General features: G+C 35.3%; 2 protein-coding genes across 2 annotated transcripts; both read right to left on the bottom strand.

The window, feature by feature from the left end:
• Positions 1–1,688: 1,688 nt before the first annotated feature.
• Positions 1,689–4,656, bottom strand: LOC125471499 (uncharacterized mitochondrial protein AtMg00810-like). The gene is made up of 3 exons (XM_048571941.1): positions 4,209–4,656; positions 3,841–4,034; positions 1,689–1,832 (listed from the first exon to the last, which is right to left on the bottom strand). Exons 1-3 carry the CDS (start codon positions 4,654–4,656, stop codon positions 1,689–1,691), a joined length of 786 nt encoding a protein of 261 aa, XP_048427898.1.
• Positions 4,657–13,841: 9,185 nt separating this feature from the next.
• Positions 13,842–16,308, bottom strand: LOC125471500. Its single transcript, XM_048571942.1, has 5 exons — positions 16,176–16,308; positions 15,870–15,909; positions 14,575–14,613; positions 14,334–14,481; positions 13,842–13,879 (listed from the first exon to the last, which is right to left on the bottom strand). Exons 1-5 carry the CDS (start codon positions 16,259–16,261, stop codon positions 13,842–13,844), a joined length of 351 nt encoding a protein of 116 aa, XP_048427899.1. The 5' UTR covers positions 16,262–16,308.
• Positions 16,309–19,659: the final 3,351 nt, after the last annotated feature.

Consider the following 19,659-nt stretch of genomic DNA (forward strand, 5'->3'; position numbering starts at 1 on the left):
GTATTTTCTATATATAGTTTAAGACTTAAAAACTGATCGGGAGATGAATGATATCATTTGAAATTAAATGTATGGCGAATTCGATTTTACAGTCTGATGGTATTCCTCTTTATTTGAAAGTGAGAGGTATTAGGTTCAAATCTCGTGGATGGTGAATTCAATACCAAATTAGGTTGCCCATTGTGTGGCTTTGCCGAACTCCCCCTCCCCTTAGTGTAAAAATATCGATGTACTAAAAAAAATATGCATGGCATTGAATTGAAAATTTAGTTAGTTGTTTTGGTAGTCGGTTTATGTCTAATTCTTGGGTATCTTATTCACTTAATTTCGAGCTTAAAAACATGAAACATTTTAAAATCTCTGTATTTATGTCTTGAGAAATGCTAAGGAGACTTTCAAAGCGGGACTCTCCGCCACCTTATCTGTTTGGTACATTGCTTTATGATGTTGGCACGAGAACTCTGCCACAAAGATAAGCCGGCAGAGAGTTCATATGGAAAGTTCCACTTTTAAGAGTCTCCTTGGCATTTCTTGTATGTTTTTGTTGATGTTTAGGTTATGGTTAAACCCATGATGGATGAATTTAAGTGATGCGATTATTCTCTATTGCGCCTTGTAGCTGATATTATAAGAGCATGTATATTTTTTTCTTAGCTGGAAAGCTCTCTAATTTCAGATTGTAAATTGATCTTTAATGGAAGATGTAAATAGAAACGTATATTGGCATCTTTCTTTTACGTTTTTGGAAATTGGGTTACATCTTTTTCATTGGAGCAAAATCCTTCATGTTAACATTCTCAGAAATGTAAAATTAGATGTAAATGTGGTTTTACATCACAAATTTGCAACTCTCCATTAGAAATGCCCTAATTAGTCTAAAACGAAGAGGGCACTCGAACTTGGTCGCTTAAAGAGGAATACAACATTAGTTACTTCTTACTCTTGCGAATATAGTGGTATGCAACTACAGAAAAAAAAAAAAAAAAATAATAATAATAAAAAAACAAACCATCAGGAAGCATCGACAACAAAACTAGCTATCTTTTGCCGTCAGATTCTTTGCATGGTTAGCGCATCTGTTTTGGGTACAGAGGGCCACAGGTTCGTATCCTGTCACCTTGATGTGGCAATAGAAAATAATGTTGGAGAAATTACATGGTTAAGGTATTAGGTCGAACTTGGCTCGTTCAATTCTTATAGAGAAGAAGGATCCATAAACGTTTGGTTTTTAGATCTTCCTTTCTCGAGTCATCTGAAATAGCAAAACAATAATCCATGACGTATTAAGAACCTCTGGTCCTAATTTTGTAAGTACGAGTCTTCTTGACCATGTCTACAGCTTAAAACATTTCATCCAAAAACAAAAAGACATTAACATCAAAAATATAAGTGCCACGGAAAAGAACCTTTTGCAACCACTAGCATTGCAATTTCTATACCAACGCAGTAGAGCAACAAAATATCAACAGATTTTGACCCTGCCAGGAATTACATCGCTCCTTTTTTTCCTTCCGATGAGTTAATTTGCTTGCTAGCTTTTCAGTACAGCTCCTATTGACCCTGCCAGGAATTACATCACTCCTTGCAGCAGCTCTGTTCCCAGTCCTCTACATAGAGGCACAAATTAAGAACAGACGTATGTCCACCAACCGACTACGAAGTAATAATCTGACTGGTAACACATCAGATTATTCGTAGACTTCTTTCTCTTTTCCAGTGCACGCTATGTAAAGAAATCCATCATCCCCCGTATTATCCGCATCAAATGCAGACATCAAGGCCTCTTTAACAGTGCAAGAGTTAAGAGCTATTGACGACCACAAGGTCGACAACTAATTTGGGAACAAGATATCATGCTCAAAAGAAAACAAAAAATAAAGAAAAAAAAAGAGAAATGCAGCTCTGCTCACCATTGGGAGGTTCAGTGTTCTTGAAATATAATCGGATAGAGAAGTTGTGGAGATGAGTCCGAATAAGAAGTAACTAATGTTGTATTCCTCTTTAAGCGACCAAGTTCGAGTGCCCTCTTCATATTAGACTAATAATTAGGGCATTTCTAATGAAGAGTTCCAAATTTGTGATGTAAAAACCACATTTACATCTAATTTTACATCTCCGAGAATGTAATGTGAAGGAGATCAATAATTTACAATTCGTAACTGGAGAGACCCTGCATGATCATCATTGCCGTTGATCCTGACCCAGGCTCCTGCCCATACCATCGCCTGATTGCGTCTCAAACAATTTCCCATTCCAGCTACGTACGGGTAGCTTATTAAGCCGACGAACCTTAAGAATTAAGGTTCTGGAGAAATAGGGCCTCATAATTGAGTTGAAAGAATAGAGAATTTAACGATGGGGGAAGTTTGTGTTATGTATAGGAGGGGAGCCCTAGCAAAGCTGAGAAAGGTTGGGTGGGGAGGATTGGGTCGAGACCTTGACATAATTGTTGTTATAATATTACACTTGCAGCCTCGAGGAAAATGCATGCACGACAGTATTATATTCGAGGTCGATTTTTTGTTCGTTCAATTTAGAAGTGTAGTGACGAGGACAAAAGGCAGCGGCTCGGCGTAATTTAGAAGCTCAATTTACAGCTTGAAGTAACGTTTGATCGTCCTTGTTAATATACTCTAAAAATGCGACATTAACTTTTAATTTATTTTTTATTAATATGTTTTCAAAGTGAAACATATTAACCTTTGAACAATTGGTGGTCAACTTTTAATATAACGTATTAACCTTTGATCAATCTCTCTAAATTGGTTAGTAATTAGTGTGTAGTCCTAAAAAAAGGGAAAAGACGAAGGGGATGAAGCTAATTTTCAAATTGTGCATTCTTTGTATCCTTCTAGACGTACGTAAAATTTGTTATTAGCATCATTCGTTGGTTATATGAAATTTGTTTATTACTGATTATTTTTGTTGTATTTTTTTCAGAAAATGATTAGGTTTGGTGATGTATTGAATTTCAATGGTAGATGGGTTGACACCAAATACATTGATGGTCAAGTGAAATCAAAGGTTGTGTCCGATCGAGAACGTTACTTATGAAGAGTTGGTGCATATAATACCACAACGATTAGGTTTTAATGCGAGAAACTGTGAGATCAAGTATTTTATGAGTACAGGACAAACTTGGGGTTGTGCAATATGATGGAGATATGTGACAATGACGATGTGACTACTTGGGTTTGTGAAAGGCTCTCCATACGACCCAACAAAATTCCACTGTACATAAATATCGAAAGAAAGTTTTCAAGCTGTGAAATTGCAGGTAACCATGGCACTGCAATTAGACTATTTGGGTTTAATATCGAAAGAAAGCCTTCAAGATGTGAAAGTCCAAGTAATTTCCATCTCAGTTTGAAAAATATGATGGTAACTTTGATACGTTCAACGGTCATGCAGCGAGTTACGATGTCTGTGTTAGAATCTCAAAGACTACGATCTCTGTGGTAAGGAATGAATCGAAAATGGTGATGATGATTTCTGGAAAAATCTCAGAGAGGTGCAAAGAGAAGGTTCTCACAGAAAGTTGCCTTCATTCATTCATTCACACCTCACACAAAACTTGCGAGAGGTATATTACCGTTTTAGAGAGAGAGATTCTCTCTCTATGATACAAAACTCAAATCCAACCATTCATGCAATCTACCCTACAAGATAGTTACATGTGTCAACACAAATCACTAACTCTAAGATTACATCTTAGCTATCCAATTGGAATGTAATCCAATGGCTCATATTTAAATCTGGAAATTGAAACTAAATACAAATTTATTCAGCTACAAACACTTATATTTCAACACTGCGTTCTAAGTGTTTAGTTGAGATTACTCCAAGCTTTCTTCTCAGGTATTCGAACTGATCCCTGGCCAATGCCTTGGTAAAAATATCTGCAGTTTGCTCTTCAGTCTTGCAATACAGTAAATCGATCTCTCCATCTTGCAAAGCATCTCGGATGAAATGAAATCTCTTGTTTATATGCCTTGTCTTATGATGATGCACATGATACTTGGTTATGGCCATAGCTGAGGTATTATCGCATAGAATTGGTGTAGCATCAACCTATTCTGCACCAAAATCTGAGAGAACAAATCTCAGCCAAATTGTTTGTGCAGTGGCTTCTGCTATACTAACATATTTAGCCTCTGCGGTGGATAGTGCAACACTGCTTTAATTGATTGATGCCCAAGAAAATACACCTGAACCAAGATTAAATGCATATCCAGATGTGCTTTTCATATCATCCTCGCTTCCTGACCAATCACTATCACAGTAGCCAATAAGCATTGCTTCTTTCCCTTTCTCATATGCTATACCATAATCAAGTGTGCTTATTTCCCTTTCCCTTCCAACTATCTGCCTATATAATCTTTCATCAGCTTGTTCACTTCCATCTGACTTAGACAACTTTTCATTCACTGCAAGAGGAGTAGCAACTGATTTGCATTCTTTGAGACCAAATTTATCCAGTAGTGTCTTTGTATATTTCTTCTGGTGCAAGAAAATGCAATTGTCAGTTTGTATCACACCTAAACCCAAGAAGTGGTGCAGCATCCCAAGGTCAATCATTTCATACTGTTTTATCATCTCAGTTTTGAACTTCATCATCAACTCTTGTGAACTTCCAGTGTATATGATATCATCCATATACAAAGAAACAATGAGTATTCCACTTTATGCAATATTTACATATAGTGTTGCTTCACTAGGACTCATTTGAAAACCAGCTTTAGTGAAGTAAGAGTTGATCTCTTTATACCAAGCTCTTGAAGCTTGCTTAAGACCATATAATGCCTTCTTGAGTTTGTAAACTCCATCTTCCTTGTTCTTGATCACAAATCCAGGAGGTTGATCAACATACATTTCTTCATGCAATACTCCATTCAAAAAAGCTGATTTCACATCTAATTGGAACAATTTCCACCCTTTCTGTGCAGCCAATGCAACCAATGTTCTGATTGTATCAAGCTTAGCAACTGGTGCAAAAGTCTCATTGAAATCTATTCCAAGCTTTTGAGAGTATCCCTTTGCAACCAATCTGGCTTTGTTTTTCTGCACTGAGCCATCAAGGTTTAACTTGGTTTTGTAAACCCATTTAACACCAATTACTGGTTTATCAGATGGTCTACTAACCAACTTCCAAGTATTATTCTTCTCTATCATTGCAATTTCACTCTCCATTGCTTTCTGCCATGCTTCATCCTTAACAACTTCTTCAAAAGTTTCAAGTTCAATAATGCACAAATTGCATCTTTCATACATTTCTGCAATGCTTTTATATTTCAGTGGAGTATGATCGAAATCCTGTGGACCTGAACTTTCACTTTGTCCAATAGTACCACTTCTGACTTATGTTTCATCAATGCTTCTTAGTGCCTCACCATCCATTTCTGACATCTCAGCTCGAGTTAAGCTTGATTCACTAGCCTCATTTTCTTTCTCAGTAAACATCTCAGTGAGTGGCACTGAAATACTACATTCGTTCTATGTACTCCAATCCCAACTTGCTTCCTTATTGAATACTACATCTCTGGATATAATCACCTTTTCAGATTCAATGTTATACAACTTGTAACCTTTCTCACATCTTCCATACCCTAGAAACACACACATTGTGCTAGACAAGTCAAGCTTATGTCTTTGTTCTGGGACATGTGCATAGCACAGAGAACTAAACAGCCTTAAATGCTTAATTCCTGGCCTTCTTCCACTATAGGCTTCAAATAGAGTTTTCTTGTCCAAAGCCTTAGTTGGACACCTATTTAAGACATATACTACAATGTTAACTGCCTCAACCCAAAACTCCAGTGGTATCTTCTTCTCAAACATCATACACTTAGCCATCTCCACAATGGTCTTGTTCTTCCTTTCAGCCATTCCATTCTACTGTGGTGAGTATGCCACATTGAGTTGCCTTTCCATTCCCATTTCTTCACAGAACCTGTTGAACTCAATGGATGTATACTCTCATCCTCTGTCACTTCTCAGTTTCTTCAACTTATACCCACTTTGCAGTTCAACAATAGCCTTAAACTTCTTAAAGACATTGAACACCTCAGATTTGTATCTCATAAAGTAAACCCAACACATCCGAGTACAATCATCTATAAAAGTGAGGAAGTATCTATTTCTAGCCTTTGCAACAGTTTGCATTGGTCCACAAACATCAATGTGTACCAATTCCAGTGGAATATTGGCCCTACTTGTTGTCTCTCTTGGAAAATAATCTTTGCAATGTTTCCTAAGAATGCACCCTTCACACACTTCATTGGCGTTCTTAATTTCTGGCAACCCAAGCACTATTTCTTTCTCTTGTAACAGCTTCAAACTATTGACATTCAGATGCTCTATTCTTCTATGCCAGATCAAAGTTAACTTACTCACACTTGCTTTTAATGCAAAATGCAAATATGTGTGAAGTTTCAAAGGAAAACTTCTGTTTCCTCTCATTGGTACTTTAGCAACCAGATTAAAGAGAGAGAGCAATCATCATAAATTTCAGCCTTTTTATCTCCAAAAATCAGAAAGTATCCATGCTCCATCATCTACCACTTAGTAGATTCTCCTTGAGACCTGAGACAAGCATTACTTCTTTGATATACCTCATTCCCATCTTAGTGTCCACCATCAAACTTCCTTTTCCAATAACATCAACCAATTGTCCAATTCCCATTTCTACTTTTGCAGTTATGCTTCTGTCGATATCAACTAGCACATCTTCTCTGCCAGTCATGTGGTTACTACAACCACTATCCACATACCATACATCTTCAATAGACTTCTTGTCAACTGCATTATTTACATAGAACATGGTTGGTGTGGGAAGAACCTGAGTTGCAAAATTTAGATGCTGAACACCTTGAGCACCTTTCTTATTATTGCAGTACCTTGCAATATGACCAATTTTCCCACAACAATGACACTTAGGTTTGCCTTTAAGAAAACATTCTCCATAATGGTATTTATCACAGTACCTACAAGGGTTTCTACCACCTTCTACAGCTGCAATTTGCTTCCCAGATTGATAAGCAGGCTTTTGATCCCACTTTTTAAATTTTGGTTTCCAATTCTTCTAGTATCGATTGCCTTGATTTCCAGAAGAATTGGCAGGTTTGGGATTCACACTTAGACTTGCAAATGCTTTCTCAGTCTTGTTCTTATTATGTCTCTCCAATCTCTGTGCAAAACTTTTCAATGAGGCAATTACCTTTTGAACTTCAATCACATCTATATCCTTTGAGTGTTCAACACAGAGCATATAGGATCATACGCAGAGGGTAAACTAATCAACATTTTCTGCACAATCCTCTCTCTAGACAGTTCATCTCCATAACTTCTCATTTGATTTATCAGACCAAACAATTCTGTAAGATAAACAGATAGGGACTCATCATCTCTCATCTTGGTATATTTAAATTCTTCACGAAGACCTTGTAATTTAACACTTCTAACCTGTTTGTCGCCATGAAATTCTTGCATCAAGATATCTCAAGCTCCCTTAAAGGTTTCTTCGTGAGAGATCCGAGGGAAGATCTCATCGAAAACTACTCCCTGAATCAACCCAAGCGCCTTAGCATCTTTCATGAGCTTCTCCGTGAGAGTTGGAGTATCACTCGATTCCTCCTTCTCCTTCTTCTTTGCATCAGATTCATCAACTCTCTTCGAATCTGAGCACTCTACTCTTTTTCCAACAAACTCCCATAATCCATGAGACTTGAAAATAGTCTTCATCCTTATGCTCCATAACTTATAATTCTCGCTGGTGAAGATCGGTGCTCTCAGCTCACCACCACCAGATCCTGCCATGTTAGACACAGATCTCACAATCAATTTCTTCAAATTTTAAATTGTTCCTTCACAAATTCAATCGCCCAGTGTTAAGCAACCAAACCTAGCTCTGAGGCCATGTTAGAATCTCAGAGACTATGATCTCTGTGGTAAGGAATGAATTGAAAAGGGTGATGATGATTTTTGGAAAAATCTCAGAAAGGTGCAAAGAGAAGGTTCTCACAGAAAGTTGCCTTCATTCATTCATTCACACCTCACACAAAACGTGCGAGAGGTATATTACCGTTAGAGAGAGAGATTCTCTCTCTATGATACAAAACTCAAATCCAACCATTTATGCAATCTACCCTATAAGATAGTTACATGTGTCAACACAAATCACTAACTCTAAGATTACATCTTAGTTGTCCAATTGGAATGTAATCCAATGGCTCACATTTAAATTTGTAAATTGAAACTAAATACAAATTTATTCAGCTAAAAGCACTTATATTTCAACAGTCTGACTGCCATGCAAAAGTGAGGAAGAGGAATGATAATGATACAATCGTGAGAGCAAATTCAACAGCGTTATGATCGTGGAATGAGATGCCACATGATACTTAATTTGGTGAGTATCCTGGAGAGGGTTCTATGGTTTCAGTGTCTGCTGTTTGTGCCAATCATGGCTGATGGCATTCCTTGATGTGGTTACTCCTAATAGTGCGATGGATCTACGTTTCATGGATTTAGTTGTGGAATTCGATTCTCCGAGACGTTTGTTCGATTTTCTTAGGATTGTGTTTAAATGGCGAACGCACTGGTATTGGAAAAAACTTTATCTGCCCAAGGCAATTCTCAGTCAGCAACTCCTCACTTGGATTGCTGAAAGGTACGGCCAATTACTTTTTCCTTTCTTCTTTTACAATTATGAAAATCCTTTTCATTTTTCGAACTTGGTTTGTGTTATTGCTTGCAGAACAACATGCTGTTTGCTAATTTGACGACGTTGCAGAGCACCGTTACTGGAATACTTGAATGTACCCAAAGAGTTCAGGTATAGTGCTGAGGGTCCTCCTGATCTTTGTATCACAGGGGCGATACCTTATTGTAAGAATTTGAGAGCAGTACATGTCGATCCCATCTGTCTAGAGGATCTCTCAATGCATTGCTAATTTATAAATGAACTCGGCCTATACCAAATGATGGACGACGTAGCAGCGTCATATATGGCTGAAAGCTTTCCGCATCTAAAGCGTCTACTGATTCTGTCAGTCTTCCTGTCGTACGGTGCTTGGAAACTATACTGAATAGCCACAAGAATCTTGAGCTACTTGATACACGACTCAGCTGCTGTAGACGAAGAAATTTTATCTGAAGAATGTTGCGTGGGGACGAACAAGTGATCGATGAAAAGGCTGCTGGTGTGGAGCTGCATCACCAGCGTGCAAGGAAACTCTGCGAGCAATGTTCTCCCCTATACAACAACTGATTTTCTTTTTCTTTTGTTGGGTGCGCCATGGGGTAATTTGGACAGCTAGTTCTTTTGTGGTTTACAATTACATGGCATTTGAAAAGTGGATCGTTTTTCTTTCATCATAAAGAAATCATTTTATTTTTGAAACAAATGAAAGTAAAGAATTCATTCATGCTCTCATATCGTTTATGTTGCGTAAGCGGTTCAAATTTTCTTTCCATTAGTTTAGACAAATGTCTGTAGCTAGAATATTGTAACAACTTTTTTTTTTTTTTTTCAAACATTCATAGCCTAACCCAAAAACCAACCCTCAAGGCCACTTGAGATTTTGGACCAATGTAAACCTGTTTGAAGAAGATCAATTGAAACATAGACAGTTTTGTAATCTCTGATTTAGAATCTCAACGAAAGAACCAGATTGTTGGGTGCCAGTTCCCACGGAGTATCACTGAATCCTTAACCGAATAAATCAACAAAGACGCATATGTAGAGTTCTTCATAAAAAAAAGGGTTCTTTAGAGATAAACCCAGACAAATTACATTTCATAAACAAAAACCCATATAAATTTAAATCTCTAAATAAAACCCAATTTTCAAACAAACTGACATGTAAGCAAATAAGTGACCTATTGTTACAATATATTTACAACTTATGCCACAACTCCCTAATTAAGTCAATAAAGGTTATCATAACTCACCCTAATTATGATGAGCAACAAGCTCCTATACTGTTAATATATTATACCAACAAATTTACCTATATTTTGTTGATTAAATAATAAGTATATTTATCTAAGAAATATCAATAGTATGCCTAATAAGTGTATTTATATGAGAAATATCGATAATATGCCTACTAATCAAGGCTCAGAATGCATGATAAACATGTATGAAATATTATACTAATTTACCTATAGTTTGTAGATTCACTAATGTAAATAATAAAATATATTTTATATGAGAAACATCAATAGTTTGCCTAATAAGTATATTTATATGAGAAATACCAATAATATGCCTACTAATAGAGGCTCGGGATGCATGACAAACATGTATGAAATATTATACTAATTTACCTATACAAATTAATTTACCTATATTTTGTAGATTCACTAATTTAAATGATAAATACATTTTATATGAGAAATATTAACAATATGCCACCTAATAGAGGCTCAGGATCCATGATAAACATGTATGAAATCTAATACTAATTTACCTACATAAATTAATTTACCTATATTTTCCAGATTCAAGAATTTAATAACAGGTGCATTATTTTTCAAAATGACCAAAACTATTAGTACTAAGTAGGTACACTAATCTTTTCAAAACAAAAAAAATAGGTACATTGATGTTCGAAAAATAAAACAAAACATACTAGACACATCATTTTTTACCCCTTTTTGTTTTAAAGAAAACAAAAGCATGGTTTTTATTAAATCGCAATAGGGTATATTAATCTGAAAATTTATTGTTGAATTCAAAACGTTTTGAATTTTTATTCCTACGTCAACTAAAATTTCAAAGCCATTACACACGTTACAAGAAAATTAAAAAAGCTTTCCATTTTAATTTTGATATCAACATAAACTGCTATAATGACTTAACTGAGGGTAATTTGGGGAATCCAAATAATATTAAATATGACACACAATCTCAATTAGGTAATTTGCTTAGATGGAGCCTAGTCATTGGGTTTTTGTTAGAAAAATATATTATTGTGGGTTTTATGTAAAAAAAATTGAGTTTGAAGGGGTAAAGTCACATTTTCAGTAAAAAAAATAATAATAGAGGAAGCCTAAAGTCAAAATTGGCCGAAAATGGGCCCGTCTGAAGTTCTTTTCTAAAATAAGCACATACATCAAAAGTATTTCTAATTGAATTCGTTTGTAGAAGAAGCACCTTGAAGTTAATAACGAAAATAACAAGTGCTTACTGAAATCGTTTCTATTTAAAACCACTTCCGGACAGCCCAAAAAACGCATTGGTGCATTTACTAACGTAACCTCAGGCTAGTGCTGAAATGATTCAGTTCACCAACAAAATGAAGATTATTATGCTGAATTTAAATTAGCATGCGTCCTATAATGTAAAAATCCCAACAAAAACAAAAACCAAACCAATAAATTAGAGGTGAAATTAAAGACGAAGTTAAGCATGAGTAGCATATATAGCATAATAAGATGTGCTTGAAAAATTGTAATTATTGAGTAGTAATTAGAGCTGCCTTCTGCTCGTGAAAAAAATATCAAAAATCCCGAACCGAACTGAAAACTTCCTGAACCAAAAGTCCTAAACTGTTCGGTACCCGAATAGTTCGGTAGGGGATTCGGGATCCCATATGCATTCGTTTGGCAATCCCAAATCGAACCGAAGCATATATTTAATTTTAAATTAGGTTTAGAAATTACGTGGACCGTTGAATTTGGTAGAGATTTAATCTTAACCGTTCATTCATTACCCTTACTCTCTTGATCTCACCCGAGTCACCTCACTCTCACTGTCTCACGTTGCCTCTCTCTCTTGTCTCGACTCGTTCTCTCCTTCATGTTTAATTAGTTCCGCATACCCTTTACTTTTTTAAGTTTTGTTTGTATAAATTTAATTGATTTTTGTGTTTCATGCTTTAATTTTGTATTTTGCTCAAATGGTTATTGATTGTATAGGTAGTATATCTTCATTTTTTAAGCTTTTTTAATTTTCTTGAACCATACCTAAAATTTTTGGGAATACCGAAATTTTGGTTCGATTTCGGTTTTTGAAATTCCGTCCCGAAAGGAATTGGTTTGGGATCCGGACCCGAACCACCCCTAATGGTCTTGTGTGTCACTTTTCCATATGTGGGTTGTTTTATATAGAGTTTTTGGTTGAAATAATCAACTTCTGACATTCAGTTGCTAAAATAATTTACTTTGAGTATTTCATCGTTATATCATAGTTGTGTCCTTTGATGTCGTGGATATGTTGTAAATATATATAAAAAAAAAGTGACCAAATATTAAAAGTGAATCATTTTAACTAATTGACTTTTATATTATCAAAGTGTTTTTTTGATTCTGAAATAGTGTTTTAATGTTTTATAGAGAAATACATTAATCGTAAGTTCTTTCTCATAAAATACTTTCAAGATTTTTCAAGAAGGAAAGAATTTGAATTTTTGATAAAATTCTGGAAGTGCTCACCAACATCATTATTCCAAACCATAATTCTTCACATTCTCAAACGAATTGCAAAGCAAGTTGTAAGCTAACCAAGAAAAGAAACTTGCACTTTTATTTTGTTGTAGGGAAAATAAGATGTATTCCACAACGTAAAAAACAATAAAAAGAAAAGGAGAAATTATAGATTGATAAGTCGAGTAGATAAATTCATAACTTAAACGCACATGACAATAACAAGACCACAATTTCAGCTAGAAGTGGATTTGTTCCAAGTTTCCCCTCTTAATCAAGTTTCCCGCTCCTCTTAATTAAGTTTTAGATTCGGTTACTTTTGGATAGACGAAAAGATTTTTCAGTATAACGAAAACACAATTCAGTACATCATCACATGCCATGATACAAGTTAAAAGATGTGTATTTTCTACGATTAATATAATGACATGTAATATAATAACTTGCGTTTCTAGTACACTGAAAAATTTCTACTGCCAACACCCATTTACATCAAGTTACATTTCGAAATATTACATTGCTAAAATGGTAATGAGGACTAACAGGACTTGGGCATCACGCAACCCCTGCCCTCCATTACAAACCAAACCCATGTGGGTCCCGGCAACAATACTGTACTACAGTTTTCTCAAATTTTCTCCATATCTCCGCCTTCACTTTTCTGATTGCAAAGAAACGCGGCGGTGCATTCTGTGTTTTATGTTTGTGGTTCACCCCTCTCTCTGTCTAGATTGCAAAGAAAGTGGAGACATTCTAGGTTTAGGTTCGTTGGTTTCTTTCTCTCCACCTTCACGTCTCTCTCCTTATCAGATTGCAATCAAAGTCTTGCCATTTACATGCATAGTTAGTTATGCTCCTAGAGAATAAGAGGTGTAATTAATTTTGCTTAGCTCTAACTGAATCTAAAAATTGCTTTGTATACAGAGAGTGCAGTGCTTGGTTTCATTAAAACATTTCTGCAGAAAAGATAATAGAAAAAGGCCATTTCATTTGAACTGCATTTTCTTCCATCTTTTCTTGTGTTCCTTTTATGACTCAGTTCTTGATAGTGTTTATAAGAAATAAAGGGTTTGTTGATTAGTTATGTATGTCAGAATACACATTTTTCACATTCTCTAGCAACTCTTTGTATTACTTTCTTTTTTGCCATTTTTTCATCTGTGAATTTTTAATTTTTTTTTATCACCTATACTAATATTTTTACCAAGCGTAAGTTCAGGCATATATAACTAATCAAGAAACCCTTACTTTCTTAAAATACGGTGACTTGTAATAGAACTTATGCTTGGTAGAAATATTAGCATAGGTGATTAAAAATTAAAAATTCACAAATGAAAAAATGGCTAAAAAGAAAGTAATACAAAGAGTTGCTCGAGAATGTGAAAAATGTGTATTCTGACATTCATAACTAATCAACAAACCCTTTCTTTGTTATAAACAGTGTCAAGAACTGACACATAAAAGGAACACAAGAAAAGATGAACAAAAACGTAGTTCAAATGAAAGGGCATTTTTCTATTATCTTTTATGCATAAATGTTTCACTACAAAAAATATGGGCACTGCACACAATAAATTATGTGCCCTTTGAGGCCAAAGAGCACCAAGACATGTGCCCATAGACCAATAGCAACAGTGCAGCTACTAAGTTTTTATCTGTGCCCTCTATGGGCGTCACCATTGCTAAAAGGGCACAATACACTGTTTGGTGCTCAAAGATGCAGGCACAAATGGACCATTATTTGTGCCTGTTTCTGACAACTTTATCAGAAGACCTTTTCCAGCCATATTGACACTTATATTATAATTGTGCCAACAAGAATTAAATATTAAAAAAAAATCAAAATTGAAAAAACTGTAATTATTATTATTTTTTTAAATTTTCATAAAATGTAGAAAGCCTACAACACATTCTCAATCTCAGAAACACATATTGTAATGTTACATATTTCATCTCTAATGCAAAAAGAACTTGAAAGCAGACATTTTTGGACAAATGCATCTTCCCCAGCAAGCCTTGCACCTCATCAGAAGCCAAAACAAATATAGTCGACTTCAAAACAAAATAAGTCCAAAATTACACCTAAAAAGGAGTTGGTTAAAATCAATACGTAAGAGTTCCAGATCTGCCATATCAAAGATTCACCTCTTTTTCCAACTTGGTGGATGGTGCAATCACATCCTCCTGAAATCCAAATGAAAGTGAAAATGAAATTAAAAAAATAAAAAAAGAAAGGACCTATTTCCAGTCATGTTCAAGGACCAAAACTTTCAATCGGCATTAAGAACTCAATAGCAGTGATGCATTGCTACTTTGTTATACCAAATTACAGTGAACAAAATATGCAACTAAATTAAGCAGTAAAACCATCATTACCAGCAAACAAGATGTACAAAACAATAGAAGTTTGGACAATCATTGTTATGACATTAATTTCTAAGAAAGCTAGAAACTGCTAAGAACCTTATAGGCTCTACAACGCACAAGCTAATAAATAAGTATTTTCAAATCTAATTTTTAGCTTTAGTGAAGTCTTCCATGTTTCCATACGGAAAGATAAGATTCATGGAGCTGTTTAGTTTCTTAAGACTGCACGTTTCCTCACTGTTCAGTCTCTCCTAAGAGCAACCTAAACACTTAACTACAACTAAAAACTTGCAACAAAGCCCTCAAGTGGGTACTTGTAGGCTGTACCAATGTAATATATAGTCCATCCCTCTAAAATCCTTCCCCACTATTAGTTGTGTATAAACAGTTAAGAAGCTACAACATGACAATAACATATGTTCATTTCTAACAATAAAATCATCCAGTAAGAAACGTACTCCTTATTAGACATCGTAGTGTTTTAGGGAGTGAAAACTCAAATCCGATCTTCACCTTTTATTATCAACATAATGTGATCATCAAGAAGTTAAATGAAGATAACAAATTAAATTTATGTTCATTTGCTAATAATGAAACAAGTAACAAACATACTTCATAAGTGATGTTTATTTGCCCCAATTGTCAAAACCACAGCTCTCCTGCAAGGCATCAAACAAGAAACCTCTTTTCCTTGAAAGTGAAAACAGTTAGGAATAAAAAGGAAAATTTGACGGGCATGGTAACAATACAAGAAATCAATACAATGCAATGAGACAAATCCGACAAAATTCACACCGAATGCCACATGAATTTTAGTTATGGAGATTTTGAGAAAGACTGAAAATTCATCATAATGAAAATCTGCTTATCAATGAGAGTGCACAACATTGTAACATTAGATTCAGAAAATGGTTTTAATTGGTTTTGATAGGAAGCATTGTAAGTTAATCCCAAACATTTAATTCATGCTTCCAAAATTAACAAATTCTACAATTGCAAGAGAAACCCTACTTAAATATCTTAAATGTCAAAACCACAAAACTGCCCTTATCTGCTGGAAGATAAGATCCTACCATCTTCTCTATATTCTCCACCACAGTTACATTCTCGTATCTGCATTACCAAACACATAAAAACAGGGCAATCAACTCTCCATCCAAGAAAACAATACAACATTGTTATGACATTATCTTTCCATTTGCTCCACAGACGAACTAATCTGGATGATATATGCAGCATTTGGACCTCTCATTGCCAAAGTCAATGACTAGTATTAAAAAATTAAAACCATCGATCTAATTCATTAAATTTAATCAACAAACAGAACACACAAATGTAGAACTACAAAAATTGATAGAACAAGAGAGACAGGGAGGTACATGAAAATTGTGTACGATAGGAGCGAGTCTCCAAGTGAGTAAACTGTGACGTGCATACAGAAAATAAACAATAATAAATAACTCATATCTGAAAATATATAAACTCAAGCCGCAAAAAGAACACTAATTCAGATCTGGTGCGGCTTGAAAAAACCCAGATCTGGTACACATACAATCTCTTCTAACCAATTCCTCCATACAATTGTACCTACTTAAATTCCAGGCAAAAAGTTCAGATTTTCATATATAAAATCACCACCCTTCAAATAATTCACATAAAAACACACAAAAAACAAGCCAAGCTCTTAGAAATCGAAAGAAGGCTACGTTTAGGGTTAGGGTTTCTCGGGTTCTTACCTAAATCCAAGAATTTGAACCACTTTCTTACAGTTCAGCTTGAATTCAATCTCCCAAACAAAACCACTAACCAAATCTTCAACATGCCAAGTTAAAACCGAATTAGTCCTAAATCTCAATAATTTTTCACATCTAAAAGTTAAAATTGAAGAAACCCACTTACATAGATAGGAAGCTCACTATGAGAGGATCAGTTTTCTCTATTGGGTCGAGACCCAGTTTTGGTCGAAACTTGGCCGGCGAGTCCGGCTTGGTCGTTTTAGAGAGAAGAGAGAGGGAAGAGCCAGAACTAAAAATAAGGAAATATGAAAGAGATAAATATGAAGGATGTGTGTGGGTTAAGGGGAGAGGAAGAGAGAGAGAGAGAGAGAGAGAGAGAGAGAGATGGATGGATGTGGGTGGGTTGAGGGGAGTATGATCTACGAAGGGTGTCGTGGGTTAGGGGAAGAGAGAGATAGAGTTGGATGGTTGAGGGCGGGCTAAGGGGGAGTGATAGTGGGGATAATTACGAAGGGTGTCAGTGGGTTAAGGGGGGAGAGAGAGAGTTGGATAGAAGTGGGTGAGTTAAGTGGAAAAGAGAGTGTTGGATGGATGTGGACCACAAGTTTTTGAAAAAAAATAATAAAGAACAAAGAATTGTGTCTTTAGAAGTAAACTATGGGCACAAATAATATATTAGAGCCATTTTTTTAAATAAAGCTGTCAGATAATGTATTTGTGCCTATTTTTTTTTACAATAGGCACAATCAATGATGCCCTTTATGAAATGGGAACTGTTTCAGTCTTTTGATGGTCAAACAGACACAAAATTCTCAATTGTGTCCTTTATTTTGTACCCATAGCTCATTTTTCTTGTAGTGTTTTAATGAAACCAAGCACTGCACTTTGTATACAAAACAATTTTTAGATTCAGTTAGAGCTAAGCAAAATTAATTACGCCTCTTATTCTCTAGCAACATAACTAACCATGCATGTAAATGGCAAGACTTTGTTTGCAATATGATAAACAGGGAGAGAAAGGTGAAGGTGGAGAGAAAGAAACCAACAAACCTAAACCCAGAATGCCTCGACTTTCTTATCTGGACAGAGAGAGGGGTGAACCACAAACCTAAAACCCAGAATGCACCGCCGCATTTCTTTGCAATCAGAAAAGTGAAGATGGAGGTATGGAGAAAATAAGAGAAAATAAGAGAAATTTGTAGTACAATATGGTTACTGGAACCCACATGGGTTTTGTCTGTACTTAAGGGCGGGGTTACGTGATGCCCAAGTCTTGTAAGTCCTCATTACCTTTATAGCAATGTAAAAGCAACTTCATCCCTAAAAACCTCTCTAGTCAAGAGTCAATTCAATCCACCCAAATCATTAGTAATTGACTGCAATGAATAGTAACTGTCTAAGTGCATCTCCACTTCTAAACTAAATTGCCTAGTCAATTTGTATTAGATATTTTTTTAAAATAATAATTTTATTTTTCATTTCGAATAAGATTTTTAACCAATCTTGTCACGCTATGTGTCATTATCCGAAAGTACTATTTTTGTGGATAGATTTCCAATAAGATTTTGAAAATATTTTTAACCAATCACGTAGTGCCACATGACATTATCCACAACCTCATCCTTTCGTTTTTTTTGTCCATATAAACCCTACATCCATCTTAATTCATACACCAAACTCAAACTAGCTCAGAATCCTAATTCATCCATCCTACTCCATATAAACCCTACCTCCATCCTAATTCATACACTTCGTAACATCTTCGATGAGCGTCCAATTAGCCATTTTTTTTGCGCACAAAGGTGTATGGAAATTTTGGTTGAAAGTGTTGAAAATATTGAAATATGGTGTAGGGTGGAAGATGATGGTTAGGTATTTATAGAAAAAATAAATTTAAGTTTATTTTTCCTGTATTTTTTAACAAGTTTTATTAAGTAAAATAATCTGGACCGTTGAATTTCAAAAAAATTGAAATCCAACAGCCCAAAATTGAGCACATGACCAACGGTAAGATTTATGACATTTTCCTATTTTTTTTAATTTTTTGGCTGAAAAACATAGACCTTTGATCTAGAAATCAAACGGTCCATATTTTGCCACGTCACTAGCCCTTAGATTTCAAATTCAATTTTTTTTTTACTAGAAATCCAACAGTCTAGAAAACTACTTGTTGGAAATCCAACGGCCATCGTTGCACCATGTGGCCCAAGTCCCACATCCTAGTTAATGCGCTTGCAGTGCAGGCCACCCCCTTTGTGCGCTGTCACGAACATGCGCCAGTAAAAAAAAAAAAATTATTCACATGGCTGACATTATGCTAACATCAACTTGGCATCATGTAGGCTGGTTTCTTGCTCAGTCTATTTTGTGCTGGGCTCAAAGCTGACCTCCACCTTGGACCAGCTAATTGGATGGGATGGAGTGGATTTTGGTGGTTGGGGGTGGGAGAGCTAGGGGGAAATTGGGCTATGGCCTAGCTCATTTGTTAAGGGTGGACTTGCTCTAATGTTGCAGCTGCCATCTAGGGATAAAACCTAAGGCTCAAGCGAGACTAAACTGTCAAATTTCCTATGACTTCCAATTTTGCTTCAAACTTCTTTAATAGATAAAATTACAACTTTTGTCACGACTCGCATGCATATTACAATATCGCTCTTATATATTTAACTTTTTATTAAATTATTTTAGATTAAAATACCATATAGTAATTAGCATTTTTTCGGTTGATAAAAAGAGTTTTCTTGACAATACCACTAACAAAATACACATGATCTATGAGTGGAAAAGAGAGAACGTAAAATGTATTTATAAAAACTAGCCTTCATGCACGCTCTCACGAGCGTGCAGAAGGCATTTTTTGTATAACAAAGTATTACGTGTGATTTACATGTTTTAAATGTATTTATATGTGTAAATTGACAAAAGGAAAGTCAAATATTTGAAGTAAATGAATACTCTTAGATCATGCTAATAAAATGCCTCATAAACCAATTAAAACATTTGAATCCACATAATAAAATCAGTCTCTATAAAATTTACATTAAGAATAGAGAAAATAATATTTAATAAACAACTGAATGAATCACATTATTGCTAGCCCATTGTGAAGTTAAGCTCACCCCCTCCC

This window comes from the organism of the source record quoted next, unplaced genomic scaffold (genome assembly GCF_019419815.1).
Source record: "Pyrus x bretschneideri cultivar Hongxiangsu unplaced genomic scaffold, Pyrus_bretschneideri_v1 Contig6, whole genome shotgun sequence".
NCBI lineage: Eukaryota > Viridiplantae > Streptophyta > Magnoliopsida > Rosales > Rosaceae > Pyrus > Pyrus x bretschneideri.